We start from the raw sequence: 16,976 nt of genomic DNA, 5'->3' as shown, positions 1-16,976 counted from the left end.
ATAGTATTCGGCCGCTAGTGAAATCTTATACAGATAGTTATTGTAAGAGTATACCATACCAAAGTTAAAAACATTCATAAACAAAATCGCTTATACAAGAACACCGGCCCAGAAAAGTATGATGTTGTTTTGTTCAAGACATTCTATTTCAGATTTGGCGATTTAATTCCGTGCAATTAATAACTTGTCGCACGATCAATGGCTAAAAATCTCAGTGCGAACTCAAAATTAGCGCTCAGCCGCCGCCGCCTGCTATCTGCTAGAATAATAGGTTATTTATACGACTCAAATGATGATGAAGGGCGAGTGTGTGCACTGATGAAATATGAATGGTGATGAGCTTATGTTCTTGGCACATTCCTGATAGATCTAATTAGCGTATTCCGTAGTTCTCATCTGGATCTCATTATCCCGCCATCCATCGACGCCTCACGTTCAACCCCATCGCTACTGACGCACAGAAGCGCTGATACATAAGTCGTCCGCGTATGATGGAGTTAGCTTCCTGTTTAAAAGTATGTACCATGAAATACTATAGAAGTAGTGGCAACGCGGCTGTACTACTGCATGGCCGGCATGGGCGTATCCGAAGATGAGAGTCCCGATTTTAAGATTACGAGTGACCACGTAAGCATTCATGTGCTACGTATTAAAAAAACCGGAAACGCGCATGCGTCCACCAGCCCTCAGTTCTGTCGAATTCACACTTCGCAGTATTACTGGACAGATGCTGTACGATATACTCGTACCTTCGAAATATCCATATATATAATGGTTTCATGTTATAATTTATGTAAATATCCTATAAACTAAATAAACAATTTTGACATTTCAAATTTAAATCGTCACCGTGACTCCATTGTTAACCATTCATCAATACAGCTTAGTTCGTACCTCGTAGCAACGTTTACTTTCACAATAATATGATCATTCAATACATGTACATACAAAGTTCTAGCTATAAATTGAAGGCAGTAGAGCCCATTGTAAGTAACTAATAGTTTGTATCGTTTGATTTGTCACATAATATGATGACTATTAACTGGTTAGATTGAAAAAGGCCGCGGTTAATGTTAAATCGTGCATTGTGCTGTGTTACAGAGTAGTACAAAACAATTCTATTATTACGTTTTGCTGTTTTCAGACGTTAATACACTCTACAGTTGAATAGTTTAAATCTGCGGAATTGCGCATTGCCGCCCTAACAGAGTGCTGACTAAATTGTTTATTCACTGTATTGTCGATGTAACTTTTTGTTAGGTTTACTGCAGTTGCTAAAGTGCAGGAAGGTAGAGACTAGCCATAAAATTGTGTTTTTGGTGCTTAAATTAGCGAGTCATTACCTGTATGTCTGTATATATCTATATAAGTAGATGATGCGGCATTCACAACAGGAACACCGCCAAAGAGAAGTTCCGAAAATTTGTATTTCTACTCACGGTCAGTACTCAGTAGTGCAGTGGCACCTGCACAACAATCTACTGTATGTTTATGGCGTGTGGCACTGGCAACCACCTCGCGACGCTGATTAGTGCAATCGTCCCTTTTAAGGTATTAGGTTTTACAGACGCGCGACTAACGGGAAAATTGCTCCTCGTAGACCTTATGCTATAACGAACCCCACCCACAACCAATGAGCAGCTGTTTAGCCAACGAATCCTAATTGCACAGAGAACTTCAAGAAATTTTCTCCGATTCAAATCCAAATTGCAAAGGCATATCATTAGTTACCATACATACGATATTAAACTTTTAAAATCCCAAAGTCAGAGTTTTCCTTTTCCTTTCATGATAGATCAATTTTAACTGTGCAATGATGGCCGTAGTTAATGGAACTATGACTGTAATGTCGCGATTTGAAAATTAAAATGATTACGATCAATTTTACGTTTTGTTTCGGCGGATAACGGTTTTGCTGAATTTCACTATTCGCTTGTTGTCGTCGAGCCTTTCTTGTAGATAAGAAGTTACTAGTACTGATAGCTTTTATTGGGTCACAAATTCACCCCGGTGCTTTCAAAAAAGAACATTAATGTACAAAACCAATAAAGAGTTTTATTAATTACAATAAAAACAGTTGCAAATTTGTCACAAAGAACTGGTTTACAAAAGCAAACAGTGGCAAAATAGAAAAATTCGAAGCTATTTATTTCCTCGTAGCCTCTCTCAACAGGTAGCACTGCAGATTGTACATCAAGGCGTACTACAGGTTTACCATCAGGTTGTACTACAGGATGTACATCAGGTTGCACTGTAGAGTGTGCATCAAGGTCTTACTACAGGGTGTACCTTAGGGTATATTACAGGATGTGCAACAGTGCGTTCCTTTATTAATAAATATGATATTTTAACGTAATTTTAACTAATAATATTAAAGTTTGAAGTAATAAATATTGTCATATCTATATTAAGTAAATGAAACACGAGATAAAAGTTTACATGAAAAACCATTATTCAAAAACTTCGGCACCACGTTTTTAGAACATGATCGAAGTTCCTGGTGCGAAGTGCATTAACATTATATGCATTATCATTATATTTAAAAATGTAATATGGCTTGTTTTTATTATCGTAACAGCTAGTTTCTATATTGTTAATTCTCTTTTCAAACAAAATATCAACTTTACCTTGTCCAAATTATGTTTGTAAAAATTGCGTTTTAGTTATTTCTTCAACGCAACCTAAACAGTTTGGCTCTACCGGTATAGTTACTGAGTATTTGCGAACAGATCTGTTCCTGAAAACTTTGCTTAGGACACAAGTTTCAGAAATTCTAATTGCTAATAAGTTTGTTAGGGAAATCAGTAAATAAACTTGTGGTGTCTTTAATTTATGACGATGTCGTTTTATAACATTGCAGAGCGGGCATACTACATGTTAAAAGGTTAGCTAGCCATCGTACATTAGAATGCACTATAAAGCTGTGCGTGTCGGCGTTTGTTATAACTTCATTTCTTAAAAACGTTTTGCCGAAGTTTTGCATATCTGCAGTTATTTTTTTTGTCGTGTTTTTATTAATATTGATATAACAATATTTATTATTTAAAATTTCAGTATTATCATGTTATAATTACATTTAAATATCATTTTGTTATTAAATGAACGTTATGTAGCACACTCTGTTGTACAACTTAATGTACGTCCGGTAGTACACCTTGATGTACATCCTGTAGTACCCTTGATGTACATCCTGTAGTACAACCTGATGTAAAATTTATAGTACATCCTGATGAGGCGGCTATGAAAAGCAGCTTAGAAATTTCTGTATTTTGTCACCTTTTTTGCGGCAAGTTTATTTTCCGCAACGAAAAATGCATTTTATTGTTGTAATGTTTAATGTTTTGGTTGTTTTTTGTACACCGGAATTTAATTGTAAAATCCGTGGGGCAAATCTTATGTACGTGAAAAGCGTGACAACAATCAGTTCATAACGACACGACTTCGTCGATATTTCCGATAGTCATCGATATCAATGAAATTTAAATCAGCAGAAACCAAAACGTCAAAATTATTTCATAAATAAAATAAAAAAGAGAACTGACGCTTTGATTAAATAGAAGTTCTATAATACACATATTCCGGGCTTTGCGTTGCTACTTGTATGATACACAACTAACGACCCATCAATACAAGTTACACCATAGCCGAACCCACAATGCGGCGATTCGCTGCCGCCCGAATTAGATGTGTGCTTGCGTGGGGCGGTGCTAAAAATGCATACTCGTAAAGGCCTTACGCGTATGTATGTAACTCCACCCCCTCGCATGCATACATACACGAATCTGCTCCAACTGCTGTCGATCTCGAAATTTCAAAAACTGATCTTTCGTTTACTTCTCAACAGAACTTCCCAATCGAAATATCAAAAGATAGAGAATTAATTTTCAAACTTTTTGATACCTAACAAGTGGATATCTATGGCAAATCAAGAAAGTTATGGCTGTTTTGGTTTCTCGTAGACTTAGCATAGGATGCAAGCAACGCCTCCTCGCACGGGCCTATGCTTTGTCTACGAGAAGCCAAAACAGCCATAACTTTCTCGATTTGCTATAGATATCCACTTGTTAGGTATCGAAAAGTTTGAAAATTAATTCTCCATCTTTTGACATATCGATTGGGAAGTTCTGTTGAAAGGAAAACGAAAGAAGAGTGCTGCAAGTTTTGGGGATTGACTGCCAGTCAGGTCGGCTACTTGTATGTGTATGAGCGAGCTGGTCACAGCTACACGCGTGCCGCACACCAGCTCGTTTTGAGCCTTACGCACAAACCAATTCCGACGACCGGAAGTCTTACTTATGTAGATGGATGCTAACTTATATGACATACAAGTTGCAACGCAAAGCCCCTATTGTGTATCCGCTAACGATATTTAAAGTTCTGTAGTATTTGCAATGTTTCTGTGGGCAATTACGATTCGTTGGCTAAGATACTGCTCATTGGCTGTGGGTGCGGCTCGTTATACCGTTAGGGCTACGAGGAGCAATTTTCCCGTTAGCCGCGCGTGGTATTACAGGAACGTTTTTACGGGTTCTATTTCTAGATTTACTGATTTACTGTACTTAAATTTTATCATTTTATTTTTATGATTAATGTAAAAATATGAAAGACTGTAGATTGCAGAGTTAAATACTTAATACAGTTAAAATACTCACAGTTAAAGATGTAGTAGTTTTGCCCTAAAAGAGGAAGTATGATCAATGACTGCCGACTGGATTTAAAGTGTTGAAGACGAACTGGTGGAAACTGGAACCATAACACGAGACGGGAGACTTCGAAGCTCAAAATGGCATCATCCAAATCTTTGTCCAGTGATCAGGTCAAAATCTGGGCAGAAACTCTTGGCGTGCACAATCTCTCCGAGGAGGCTGCGGAGTTCATCAGCGGTTCCGTCTCGCAGATTGTGCAGACTATCGTGGACCGTGCCAATAAAAACGCCAACTGCTCGCATCGTATGAAACTGCTGAAATCCGATGTAGATTCGGCCATGCAGCTGCTGAATCTCGATCCCACCGTGGACATCTCCACGGGGGACTACATTCCCATCCGCGGCGTCAGTGGTGTGGGAGGGAAGACGCTGTATGTCGTGGATGACAAGGAGAAAGAAGTGCAATCCATCGCGCGCAAACACGGCGGCTCTCTTCCTTCGGAGGTGACGCTGCGTCAGCACTGGTTAGCCATTGAAGGCAAACAACCCACGATTCCCGAGAATCCTGCGCCTTTAACGAAGGATGATCAGAAAGCCAAAGCGACGAACCCCGTGGTGGCCCGAAAAGTTGCTACGGAGAAAGCGGTGCAGAAGAGCCAGGTGGTGAGAATTAAGGATTTGGCGACGGGAGATCTCAGCGCTGAACAGCAGCAGTATTACAAGGATGTCACGGAAGCGGTTATTGGCAGCAATGAGGACAAGAGAAAGGAAGCACTCTCCAGTTTGGAACACGATCCAGGCCTGCACGCTCTCGTCCCTCGTCTGGCTGTTTTTATATCAGGTATGGATTTTCCTTTGGGTTTTTTGTACATCTGAAGGTTTGGATTGGTTTGTACGTAGCAGTTTTAGTACGAGCAAAAGGCAATTTGCGAAATTAACGGCTTTCTCATAGCGAGTTTGTCGGTGCCATAGGATTTTTTACGGGCGTTTTGATTTTTTTTTAACGAATCAGTTTGTTTTACTTAGGAGTTGTATAAAGCGTCATCAATTCCCAACATGATGGCAATGGCATTGCTTACCGACACCGTATTACAATACATACAATAACTGCAGACGTATTTTTTAGTTTCTTTTATAATTTTCTTTTACTTTGGCATGTTGGCTTAACAGTTTTCGTTTTCTTATTTTTCAGAGGGCGTGAAAGTGAATGTTGTCCAGCAGAATTTAGCTCTTTTGATCTACATTATGAGGATGGTGAAGGCACTGCTGGATAACCAGTCCCTGTATTTTCACGAATATCTCGATCGCATTGTCCCAGCAGTGACATCTTGCTGCGTAAGCAAAGTTCTCTGCTCGCGACCGGAAGTCGATAATCATTGGGCTCTGCGGGGATTCGCCGCGAAAATTCTTGCTTCGATATCCCGGTGTGATTGTAGAAACGAACTACCTGTTGGAGTGCATTATCTTTAAAAATATCTGCGGTTTTCAGGAATTATGATTCTCCGACCAGCCGGTTGTTGCAGAGATTGATTCAAATTTTTAAAGAAACTCTGGATGACGATGCATCTCCGTTGGCTACCAGATATGGAGCGTACTGTGCTCTAACGGAATTTGGAAACGAAGTAAGTGAAACTGACATGAATACCGGAAGCGAAGTGGAGTATTCTGTCTTTAGAAACCATTTTACTGCAGTACGTGTTAGTATATGTTAGTAAATTAATAATTATTTTGTTTGTAAATTTTACGGTTTGTAATTATTTATTCATCGAATTTATGTTGTTCAGTATTTAAAGTAGTTATCAATTATGGCAAGCTACGTGGTTTTCGCTTTAATTGCAAATTAGACAGTCGGTAACGTTTGTCATAAAGTTATAAATATGCAGCAGTCTGATTTTGTTGAACAGTGATTAGCATGCAGCCATCAATCAGATGCGGTTTTCGTTTTTGCAGACGATATCCCTTATGGTTGTTCCAAGAATGAAACACGAGGCCGAACTGTTGAAAAACTATCAGACTCCCAATAGCAGCGCAGCCGACAAGAAAGCGGTTGATCAAATCCGCGACCGATTAATCGTAAGTTTGGACGCTGTTTTTAGCGATACTAATCATAAAAGTTGTCTGACTGAACATTCAAACTTAGAGCCGAGTTTCGGAGCACCATCGCACCCTCCGTCCACACATCGATAAACCAGAAGATTTCCGCATTGAGTACGGCACAGTGTTTGGACCTCTTTTGTATGACCAATTTCAAAAGGATCGTGCAAAGGACACAGCCAAACGGCCATCCGTGTCGGGATCGGTGCGAATGTTCAGTCCACAGAACAGTGTGTCCAGCACAGTGGGATCTCCGGCCACCAGAATGCCCGTTGCGTCACCGGCGTCCACTTCGACTCATCCGCATATTACGTCGCCATCATCGGCGATGTCGCCACCGGTCGTGCGGCCTCCTTTATTTCCAACGGGAATGAGAGCCAGCTCGCCGGGCAGTGCGGGTGTTGGGATGCGTACCTTGCCACAGTCCAGTACGGGATCGTTCATGAGCCCCGTTCATGATCCTGGGAAGGATTCTTCCTGAATTTGGTCGTAGTTATCTCTGGTATTTTTGTCTTGTATCGCCTATTAGGGCTCTGTTTGTGTTGTTAAAAAGTTTTGTCATGTTATTGTTGCATGAACGGTAACATTCCTTTTAAATGTTTTATTGTTGCATGTTATGTTATTACCCGTTAAATATTCGGTACTATACTGTACATAAATGACAATTCAATGATTGTCAAATTCTGAATGTCAGACAGACTGTTTTGTGAATTTCGCATCGAACGGTAATATCCAAAAGTACCACTCGTAGCACAACCCCATTAAAAACCATAAAATTTCTCAGTTTTCAGTCACAGACGGTGTGAAATGTGAATTTCACAAGCACGGCAATGTGATCAAATCACTCGAATTGGTTTTCGCTTTCCCAGCTTCCTCTTTATCCTATCTGCCGGGCGAGAACAGAAATTAACTCCATAGATTTTCACGCGCACATTTCCGACTGCATATTCAAAAGTGCAAACCGATTTCGGGATGATTTTCAGCTGGTCTGCCCGCGTAATGAGATGAAACGTATTCCTGGTCTCGCGTGTTACGATTCCTTCCACACCAACCAGGCTGGGGTTGTTCGATTCTACAACTTTCAACATGGCACCATGATAATCCGCTTTGGTCAGATCTTCCTGTGTATTGTTCACACCAGAACTCTGCAGATGGGATAAACGGAATGCCTCCTCCATGTATCCGCACCACAAAGCATGCAGAGGTTCAAATATACTGAACTTTTGCTGCTCCTTCGGGATGTCAAACACTTTCAGCTCTTTGCGCTCCTTATGCGTGAGACCTTGTGGTGGTCGGGGCTTTTTCGATTTCTTGGATTTGCGCTTGGGATCCAGCAAAAGATAACTCTATAGCAATTAACGGCATGAAACGAGAAACAGTCAGACATCCTATAACGGCACTACAGTCTGCACTATACAGCACTGAATGAACGGTTATTTTATCAGCTGTGCGTGCACACCTTTTTCCACGAGTCTTCGAAACGAGCTTTATCTTTAACAAATGCTTTCTTCAAAACCGATTTCAGCTGCGAAGTTCCCTTCCCTTGTCCAACCAGATCGAGATCTTGCGACATCTGCTTGGTGGCTTCCTCTATGGACCGGTATAAATCCTTCTCGGGTACATCCATGGCACATCGATAACTTCTGTCCTCAGACGAGCACTAAAAACATTAAAAACTGCACACAGTACAGATACAATGTAAAGTAGGTATTAACACGTTTTCAAAAGATTTTGTAAAAAGTTGGGACTGCAACACTCTCCATTAATGGTACATATTCTTCACTGTATCATGAAAGTGTTTATAGACAATGTGTTTATAGACAATAATATAATTATGAAGCATGGTATAGTGCAACCGCCTAGGCTGAGCACTTGGCGTAAATTTGTACTGTTTGAAGTTTGAAATATGCGGAGTCACAGCTGACGTTCACAAATTTTGTTTATCCCCAGACACATTACAATCGAAAATCGGAAAATGTTTTTATTTGCGAACGAACTTTAAAGCGATGTTGGAATACTTGAAGGGTTACTCAGAAGTTATATTCATCGTATCTTCCGCATTTTAAATATATGTACGTAACATGAGAAAACGTTTTTCTGTCACGTGGTTCCCGATCGTGCCTTTCACGTTTCTTCTCCTGGTCTTGGTGGCTGTAAAGGGTTTTCCGTTTCCCTGTCCCTGACTTTAATTGTCTGAGCGTAAATCTGTCTGTTTTCTAAAAATGTTGCCGTATTGTTCGGGAAATGAAACATTCCTGCCAGCCTGGCAGTATCATGGTTTCTCTCCATGTTTTCTGGAAACTGTCGGGCCGTCGATATTTTGTGCACTGATGTTGGTCTTCGGATCCATTCAACTGCGGATTTACCGAAAGCATGGGACGACGTTAGCTGAGCGAGTTAAACCTCGCTCGTGGTTGTTCCATTTGCAGCTTCTCTTTCTCGTCCTAATGCCGCTAATAATCCTATTTCGTCTAGCGGTACAAATTACCGTTCTACAAAACCATAAACCCGCTGGATCCATGATTGTATACTGTATCGCGTACATTATCGCGCTGGGCGTTTCCGTGTCATTGGTGTTCATGGAACGAAATTATATGCTGCCTACAATTCCTACCAGGGGACACGGACTGGTTATTCTGGGGTTTTGGGCCTTGGTGTTGATATTTGAGACGCTGTCATTTGTTTCGTTCAAAAGTCCGTGGTGGTGGTGGAAACTCCAGACGTAAGTCCTTTTTTTTTACTCAGGTTGTTGATATGGCGATGTCTTTTGTACATTAATTTATTTTTTTATTATTCTTTGATTCATTCGTGCATTTGCCTAATAATTCATGTTTACGTATTTCGTAGTTTATGACATTCAGACATTATATTAATGTGTTTTTTACATTTAAATCTGCATTTGTATAGGTATAATGTATATCGATTGCAAGTTTGTAATTATCTGCAAAGCACCTATTTTACACGTTGCAAAATAATTGAATTAAACTGCTTATCCACTTTTTATGCATAGTAAAAATTGATAATTAACATGTTTATTTTATATTTTAAATCTCGATTTTCCATAGGTATGACGATAGAGTGGAGCTGGGCTTGTTCATTACGCGATACATTTTTACCGTTTCGCTGTTTTTCTTGGGAATTTTGGCTCCGGGACTGCCGAGCAATCGGACCCTCAGCACTTGGTTGCATGAGGAGCCCAAGCCGGAAGATGCGGAAGGCTCGGTAGGGATATTCTTTAAAGAATTTTATGACAGTTCTTTCGTTGTGATACAGCAGTTTTTCGTTAATTAGTAGGCTGGAACGGGCAGTCGCACTGGATTTCGGCAACATGAAAAGTCAACTTTCAAGAATCTCTACGGAAAAATGAAGGTGTTGATGCCGTTTGTTTGGCCACGGCGAGATCTTCGCGTTCAGCTGTGCGTGTTTGGATCGATCGTATTGTTAGTGGCCGGACGAGGAGTGAATCTTTTAACACCAATTTATTACAAGCGTATTGGTACGTGCGTACTTCGTATAGTAATACACAGGAGTGAAGCATTTAACTCCTCTTTTCGAATTAAAATTAAGTAGTTTTGTAGTAGTGTTTCGTAATGTGGTATTAATGAATTTTTATAGTTTTTGCCGGTGATTGGAGCATGTTCGATTTTGAAGTACAAAACTTTACGGTTTGTTATAGACCTAATTTTATTTTTTTGCGATTTTACAGTTGACAGCTTGACAAATCCAGTGAGTTTTCGTTATGATCTGATTCTCATCTTCGTATTTGTACGGTTCCTGCAAGGCGGTGGTACAGGTAAAACATTATTACAGACTACTTACTCAGTTACTCTCTACACTATAAGGACAACAAATACGGAAATGTTCTTGCGCCACAGGTGCCATGGGATTTCTTAACAATTTACGGTCGTATCTGTGGATTCCTGTGCAGCAGTATACCACGCGTGAAATCGAAGTCAGTTTATTCGGTCATCTTCATTCCCTCTCCTTGCGTTGGCATTTGAGTAGAAAAACTGGCGAAGTCTTGCGGGTGATGGACCGTGGAACAGACAGCGTTAATAATTTGTTGAATTATGTGGTATTCCAAATCCTGCCAACGGTAGCTGACATTATCATCGCTATTGTGTATTTCGTCAGCGCGTTTAACGCATGGTTCGGATTGATCGTATTTGTGACCATGGCACTCTATCTCGGTATGTTAGACCGTGCGTCTCATGTATTTGTCAGCAGATTTTTTGTCATGTTACGCGGCAAAATGGTATTGCGCAGAGTCTGTACATACTGAAAATGGTTTATCATCGTATACATTGATATTCGACTGGTTCAATATTTAAAAAACCAGTAAAATTTGGATTTGCAATTTCTTGTGCATTGTAAAAACACGTTTCAGCTGCAGTACCGTTTTCTTTGCAGCTGGAACTATATGGCTCACTGAGTGGCGTACAAAATATCGCCGCACTAGCAATCTTTTGGAAAACGAAAGCCGTCAGAAAGCGATGGATTCATTGATTAACTTCGAGACTGTCAAATATTACAATGCCGAAGAATACGAAGTTGGTCGATATCGTGAGGCTATCGTGAATTTTCAAAAAATGGAGTGGGCTTCCAATGCCTCACTGTGTATCCTCAACTTTTTTCAAAACGTTACCATCAACTTGGGATTTCTTGCTGGTTCACTGTTGTGTGCTTGGATGGTCTATAAAAAGGATAGTTTGAATGTTGGGGATTTTGTTTTACTGGGAACTTACATCATTCAGGTAACGCGGACGTTTTTGAACCTTATTTGCTTATTACGAGTCCTCCTTTGTTAGCACTGTGTTATCTCACTTGTAATTTCTGCATATTTCAGCTATATGGCCCGCTGAACTGGTTTGGAACATACTACAGGTAAAGTGAGTCATTTTTAACCTGATCTTGTTTTGCAGTCTTCTCGTTATTGGGTTTCGTTTTCTTAATAATTTCAGTATCTTACCTGAATTTCTGATCGTGCATTTTTTTAATTAATTGAATGCTAGACTATTTTCGTTGTTTCAGTAAATAAACAATCATTTCATCCGAAAATGTGCATTTTTGAAAAATGCGTGTGTTAGGTGTTAGTGAAAGCTGCACTTTTTTTATCAATACGTCGGGTGTATTCTAGAATGATCCAAACGGCTTTTGTTGACATGGAAAATATGTTCGATCTATTGAACGAAAAGGAGGAAGTTAAAGATCTTCCTGGTGCTCCTATGCTGAACACTGTTGGTGGCGAGATTGAGTTTCGCGACGTTTATTTTGCCTACGAGCCGGCACGACCTATTCTCAAAGGGATCTCATTCAAAGTTCCTGCCGGAAAGACCGTGGCACTGGTCGGGCACACGGGTAGCGGTAAAAGCACAGTTATACGCCTCATGTTTCGTTTTTATGATGTCCAGCGTGGAGCAATTTTGTTTGATGGCCAGGATATTTCAAAGGTACGTTTATATGAAAACTGATTAACGCGGAATGAAATAGTGAAACAGAATGATATTCCTAATCGAAACATGCCTTTAAATAATAAATCAAATTGTTACGGTGTATTGCCCTGTTGCGGTGAAACCTGTTGATCGTTATGTTAGCTTTGAAGCGCCGCGCATTTAAATTAACTTTTTACATAGGTGAAGCAGAAAACTTTACGGTACGCCATTGGCGTTGTACCTCAGGATACTGTGCTCTTCAATGCTCCCATACGTTACAACATTCGATACGGCCGCAACACAGCCGAAGACGAGGAAGTGGAAGAAGCAGCCCGAGCAGCGGAAATTCATGATCGAATACTCAGTTTTCCCGACAAGTACGATACGGTGGTCGGTGAGCGAGGGTTGAAGCTGAGCGGCGGAGAAAAGCAACGGGTGGCCATCGCCAGAACCATATTGAAATCACCCATGGTGGTGCTTTTGGACGAAGCAACGGTAGCGTCTTTATTCACTTGCAAAGCATAAATCGGGAGAATCATAGGAATAATGTGCATTGTGCAACATGTACCTATCTCAGGGGTTTATAGATTGTCCTTTATTGCAGTCAGCCTTGGACACCCAGACGGAACGGCAGATCCAGTCATCTCTGGCACGGATTTGCGCTAACCGTACAACAATTATTGTGGCGCATCGTTTGTCAACCATTATCCATGCGGATCAAATTCTGGTGCTGCAGGAGGGAGAAATTGTGGAGCGCGGCAGTCATGACGAACTGTTGAAATACGATGGAAAGTACCGTGCCATGTGGGAAGAACAATTGAAAGCGCGCTCTCTTGATGAATCACCCGGATCATCAGCGGAACCTGGAACGTCCGGTGCACTTGTTACCGTTGATCTCTCCGATTCGCACAGCGCGAATGCGTAGTTACTTTGTACTTATAAGTTTTGCTGATCGGGCGGTAGCATCACCAGTTACTGCTGTCTGCTGATACTTGTTTTATTTATGTGTACAGTGAAAGTGTGAAATATTTATGTTATATTCGGTGTGTTTATTTGGTGTGTTCTTTGAGGGTTTTGGTGTTGTGCCCGTGTACAAACACACAAAAAGTTTGAATATTTTTTTCACTGCGAAATGCAGATACTCAGGTTGACAGTGCTTGATTATTTCTTAAACCGCTTTTACATAATAAAAAAATATAAAAGTGGTGCTTACAGTTAGTTACGTCTAGTTTTGTACTTTCTAAATTAATACTGCTTATCTACAGGTTGTTCCGCAAGCTTAAACGGCCGTACCCACTATGCGCTCATAGAATGACCATTGATCTTACGAACCGTTTTTCAGATGATGTTTATTAATTACAAATAAGGCATCTTTATAATTTGACAAGTAAACCGCTATTAAAACCATTAGCTTGTGTTAGTAACGCTCAAGAAATAAAGATTCTTATCACAAATCTGAAATAACTTCGCTAGTACCACTCGATCACACCAGGTTAAGGAACCAGAAAGCGCTTTTGGAAAAGCAATCGCAGAAACACGGTATATGTAATGAGCAAATGTCAACTTTACGTTGATACAACAGTTTTACGCAGCGGACAAGCGCAGTTGAAGGCAAACATTAGTCTCGATCCAACCGGAAGTTCACATCCCATTTCTTAAATGAAGCTCAAACACACTGTCTTTGGTTTTCCTATAGATTTCCATCGCATTTTTAGCGAACCTAAACAGAAATGAATGCCGGACATCATAAATTAATTACTCGTACACAAAGTAAGAATTTGATACGTACAAGAGATCATCCAGCGCTTCTTGTGGATCACGGATCCGGTTTACCGCATTCAAAATCCAAGTTACCGCAAACCACGGTCGCAACTAAAGGAATAAATGAAACTATAAAACGTGTAACAATAAGCATTAAACAGCAATCAGTGAGCACTTACTAAAGCAAATCTTTTGGAAATCACGTAAAAATTCCATACATCTTGTTCAGAAACCGATTTCACATAATTTTTATTCTGGTCAGCGTCTTTAACGGATAACGCTTTTCTGGCCTCGAGGTAACATTTTATGAATTCCATTTGGAAGACGCTGCGATCCGCTTCCTTTGATTTGTTCACACCGTTTTCCGTGGCGCCTGAAATGTGCTAAATATACAACGTACAAGAAACAAACAATTTAGAAGTAATTTTGCTTTGCTTGCGAATAATCTGAAAATTTCGTATGCAAATGTCCTCTAATGCAGTAGCCGGATGTTATACGGGATTTGCAAAAATCGGTAGTAGGCAAGATTTGTAAAAAGATATCGGCAAATTTTTTCAAACATAAAAGTTTTGTATGTATGTTCTTCTAACCATAAGGGCTTACCAAAAAATTCTGCAAATAATCCACCGATTTCATCAGCAGGAAAGCCGTATCCTGAGAATTCAAAATCGATAAATTGTACATCGTTGCAGCATTCGTCAAAAATTATGTTGCTGGCCACGAGATCATTATGACACAACACAACATGACCACATTTTTCTGCAGTTCGCAGCGGCAGAATCATTTGCACCAGTTCGTCAAACTCCGCACGTAGTTGTGTCCGATCTGGGAAGCAAGTAGTGACCATTTGGTTCAGACTAGCGTTTTCATATATTTCCGGCAGGGATTCCAAATTTTTGACAACGGTGGCTATCACATCGTCTTTTGCACTGCGACATTCTTCTTTAAGTAAAGACGTGGTATGTAATAGGGCTAATTTTCTTGCGATCAGCCTGTAAACATATGTTAATGACCTTCAAATCTTATCGAAAAATGATCGTTTAATAAATTTCTCGGCTGACATTATTCATGTGAAAACTGAACTGTTCCTATATGGGTGGCGAAAATAATGAAAATAATGAAAAGATCAAGGAAAGAGGGAAGTACTACAGAACGTCACTGACTTAGCTTTTCATCATGATGCTTTCGTAATAATTTCTGCCTCATCCTCATCCATTTTGGTACTTTGTTTGTACTTGCATTTCGATACTTATTCAGATATATAAGAGGTTGGCTTACTTAGACATCGATGGGTCGCGTAATTCTTCCGCAGTTAGGCTTCTACCGTTCTGATAGCGGTAACAGATTCCGTTGCGGAACACACCGTATATTTTCTGATACAGGCCGTGCTCATGAAGAAAAATCAATCGCTGTAATTCCTCCTTGCGATCAAACATATCTGTAAGGTCACCGTTGTATATGCGGAATACGGTGACGTCATCTTCCACAACCAGTTTATACATCATGTTTATAAGTCCTCCTGTAAGTTCCTACAGCAAAATACATGTAAGATAAAACTAAAATCAAGGGCATCGTGCATGCATGTAATTCGGTTGGTGCCGATGATATTTTAATCACATAGTAAACTAACGGTATAAAGTCAACTGACTTGTGAGTCAACATATGCCGCATTTTAGAATAGCTTTAAAATAATTAAAAGTACGTATATAGGAAATTTTACACCAGTACTGAACAGTAAATTAAATCAACTGTCTCGTTTATGCTCATTTGCTCCCACTTAAACAACCTTATCTCTGTAGCCGCTACCGCTGATATGTGTGACCTGTACATGGTTCTGGTTGCAACCGGAAGCGCACTCATTTTATTTCTTTAGTGCCAAATCGTCTAGTCCAATTTATTCAAAGTTTTCCATAAGTTTTACACAAATTCACAATTTTATTTGCTCACGTGCGCATTATTTCTACTTTATTTTAAATCATACCTTTTAATTTGGGTTTTGCTATGCATCATACATCGAAGGAAAGTGACAGTAATATAATGAAGAGATATAAGCATGGCACATTTAATTGGCGCTTACCTCGATAAGTACGGGTCTACCCGCCAGCTGCGGACGGAAAATCTTAAACAGTTCTTCCAGCTGATGAACCGGATCATTTTCATAAACACTTACATCTACCCGCCTAATATCCATGGAGTTATCGACCGACAGACACCCGCTGATATTTGTCATTGTTCGGACTAACAAAATTAATCATGAACCAGAAACGTAAAAGCTAAAGTAAGCAGGTAAACGAAAACCGTCTTTCAAAAACGCAAATTCTATTCTGTAGCATGCTACACTAGGAAGTGGCAGCCGTTCAACTGCACACATCCGATCCACCATCCTCGCATCGATTTTTGCTGCGCAGACAGGAAGTGCCGTAATGAGTGTACGACGACAACGTCGACAGCTGATTTCTGTAGCAGTTAAGCCACACCAGGCATGCAACGATTAAATTCAAAACCTCCGATAACAGTGTACCGGTTTTGTTGATATAGCACTAAACTCGCTATCCAACAAGCATTTGCATTGGTGGAACTGTGGAAGTTTCACACCGTGTAGTCGTATAAGTGCACCGCAGTGTTACTTACAAATCACATTTACTGCAGAAGTACTCGTTTGGTAGCTCAGATTATGTTTGTTTACATACCCGGTAGGTTTCAGATATTGCCGGCAAAATTTCATTACCGGATACAAGCAGAATGACAACACACTAATTCAACTTACACCAGAACAGAATCATGTTTTTGAACCTTTTCCGGAATTTAGTTTTCATGGTTTCCAACGAGCAAAAGTACTAGTATTTTATTAAAAAGAAGCAATGGGAAAAGCTTGCAACCTAATCATTTAACACTTTATTCGTGTTTAGCAATGAACTTACATGTAATCGTAAGTATTGTATCACATTAATTTTAATGCTAATATTGCAATGCCGTAATTTAATTCCAGTGAAAGCAGGTAGCTGACTTCCGACGGGAATGAAAATCTAGTGTGAGATATCAAA

The 16,976-nt window shown here is 40.0% G+C and overlaps 4 protein-coding genes across 6 annotated transcripts; 2 read left to right on the top strand and 2 right to left on the bottom strand.

Moving 5' to 3' along the window:
• The first annotated feature begins 4,780 nt into the window (after positions 1-4,780).
• On the top strand, positions 4,781-7,478 carry LOC129597099 (transcription initiation factor TFIID subunit 6-like). Its single transcript, XM_055494543.1, has 5 exons — positions 4,781-5,486; positions 5,838-6,069; positions 6,135-6,267; positions 6,596-6,718; positions 6,786-7,478. The coding sequence occupies exons 1-5, from the start codon at positions 4,784-4,786 to the stop codon at positions 7,218-7,220; spliced, it is 1,626 nt and encodes a 541-aa protein (XP_055350518.1). The 5' UTR covers positions 4,781-4,783; the 3' UTR covers positions 7,221-7,478.
• On the bottom strand, positions 7,335-8,514 carry LOC129597105 (ribonuclease P protein subunit p29-like). The gene is made up of 2 exons (XM_055494549.1): positions 8,199-8,514; positions 7,335-8,085 (listed from the first exon to the last, which is right to left on the bottom strand). The coding sequence occupies exons 1-2, from the start codon at positions 8,364-8,366 to the stop codon at positions 7,576-7,578; spliced, it is 678 nt and encodes a 225-aa protein (XP_055350524.1). The 5' UTR covers positions 8,367-8,514; the 3' UTR covers positions 7,335-7,575.
• Positions 8,515-8,690: 176 nt separating this feature from the next.
• On the top strand, positions 8,691-13,379 carry LOC129597090 (ATP-binding cassette sub-family B member 6-like). 2 transcript variants are annotated; one of them, XM_055494532.1, is made up of 10 exons: positions 8,691-9,461; positions 9,805-9,961; positions 10,034-10,235; positions 10,446-10,532; positions 10,615-10,929; positions 11,150-11,493; positions 11,586-11,623; positions 11,877-12,189; positions 12,373-12,666; positions 12,776-13,379. In XM_055494532.1, the coding sequence occupies exons 1-10, from the start codon at positions 8,962-8,964 to the stop codon at positions 13,094-13,096; spliced, it is 2,571 nt and encodes an 856-aa protein (XP_055350507.1). In that variant the 5' UTR covers positions 8,691-8,961; the 3' UTR covers positions 13,097-13,379. The 2 variants fall into 2 exon arrangements, with proteins under 2 accessions (XP_055350507.1, XP_055350506.1); XM_055494531.1 differs by having other exon boundaries at positions 9,805-9,967.
• Positions 13,380-13,508: 129 nt separating this feature from the next.
• On the bottom strand, positions 13,509-16,406 carry LOC129597097 (ethanolamine kinase 1-like). Of its 2 annotated transcripts, XM_055494541.1 has the most exons (7): positions 16,103-16,406; positions 16,010-16,036; positions 15,211-15,461; positions 14,536-14,924; positions 14,112-14,305; positions 13,961-14,043; positions 13,509-13,891 (listed from the first exon to the last, which is right to left on the bottom strand). In XM_055494541.1, the coding sequence occupies exons 1-7, from the start codon at positions 16,160-16,162 to the stop codon at positions 13,813-13,815; spliced, it is 1,083 nt and encodes a 360-aa protein (XP_055350516.1). In that variant the 5' UTR covers positions 16,163-16,406; the 3' UTR covers positions 13,509-13,812. The 2 variants fall into 2 exon arrangements, with proteins under 2 accessions (XP_055350516.1, XP_055350515.1); XM_055494540.1 differs by having other exon boundaries at positions 16,010-16,403.
• Between the last annotated feature and the right edge of the window lie 570 nt (positions 16,407-16,976).

Source organism: Paramacrobiotus metropolitanus, unplaced genomic scaffold, assembly GCF_019649055.1.
Source record: "Paramacrobiotus metropolitanus isolate TYO unplaced genomic scaffold, Prichtersi_v1.0 Parri_scaffold0000100, whole genome shotgun sequence".
Lineage (NCBI taxonomy): Eukaryota > Metazoa > Tardigrada > Eutardigrada > Parachela > Macrobiotidae > Paramacrobiotus > Paramacrobiotus metropolitanus.
The sequence above is the reverse complement of the archived record's forward strand: the minus strand, read 5'-3'. Positions and strand labels throughout refer to the sequence as shown.

Bases quoted from the DNA above. Each gene is read 5' to 3' on its own strand.
- LOC129597097 (XM_055494540.1), bottom strand. From the start codon at position 16,162: ATGACAAATATCAGCGGGTGTCTGTCGGTCGATAACTCCATGGATATT. The intron at 15,462-16,009 runs GTAAGCGCCAAT...ATTTTGCTGTAG, and splicing joins GTAGACCCGTACTTATCGAG to GAACTTACAGGAGGACTTAT. The intron at 14,044-14,111 runs GTAAGTGCTCAC...TTATTCCTTTAG, and splicing joins TTTCCAAAAGATTTGCTTTA to TTGCGACCGTGGTTTGCGGT.
- LOC129597105 (XM_055494549.1), bottom strand. From the start codon at position 8,366: ATGGATGTACCCGAGAAGGATTTATACCGGTCCATAGAGGAAGCCACC. The intron at 8,086-8,198 runs GTGTGCACGCAC...TAATTGCTATAG, and splicing joins TCGAAGACTCGTGGAAAAAG to AGTTATCTTTTGCTGGATCC.
- LOC129597090 (XM_055494531.1), top strand. From the start codon at position 8,962: ATGTTGCCGTATTGTTCGGGAAATGAAACATTCCTGCCAGCCTGGCAG. The intron at 9,968-10,033 runs ATATTCTTTAAA...GTTAATTAGTAG, and splicing joins ATGCGGAAGGCTCGGTAGGG to GCTGGAACGGGCAGTCGCAC. The intron at 11,494-11,585 runs GTAACGCGGACG...TGCATATTTCAG, and splicing joins TGGGAACTTACATCATTCAG to CTATATGGCCCGCTGAACTG.
- LOC129597099 (XM_055494543.1), top strand. From the start codon at position 4,784: ATGGCATCATCCAAATCTTTGTCCAGTGATCAGGTCAAAATCTGGGCA. The intron at 5,487-5,837 runs GTATGGATTTTC...CTTATTTTTCAG, and splicing joins TCTGGCTGTTTTTATATCAG to AGGGCGTGAAAGTGAATGTT. The intron at 6,070-6,134 runs GTGTGATTGTAG...TGCGGTTTTCAG, and splicing joins ATTCTTGCTTCGATATCCCG to GAATTATGATTCTCCGACCA.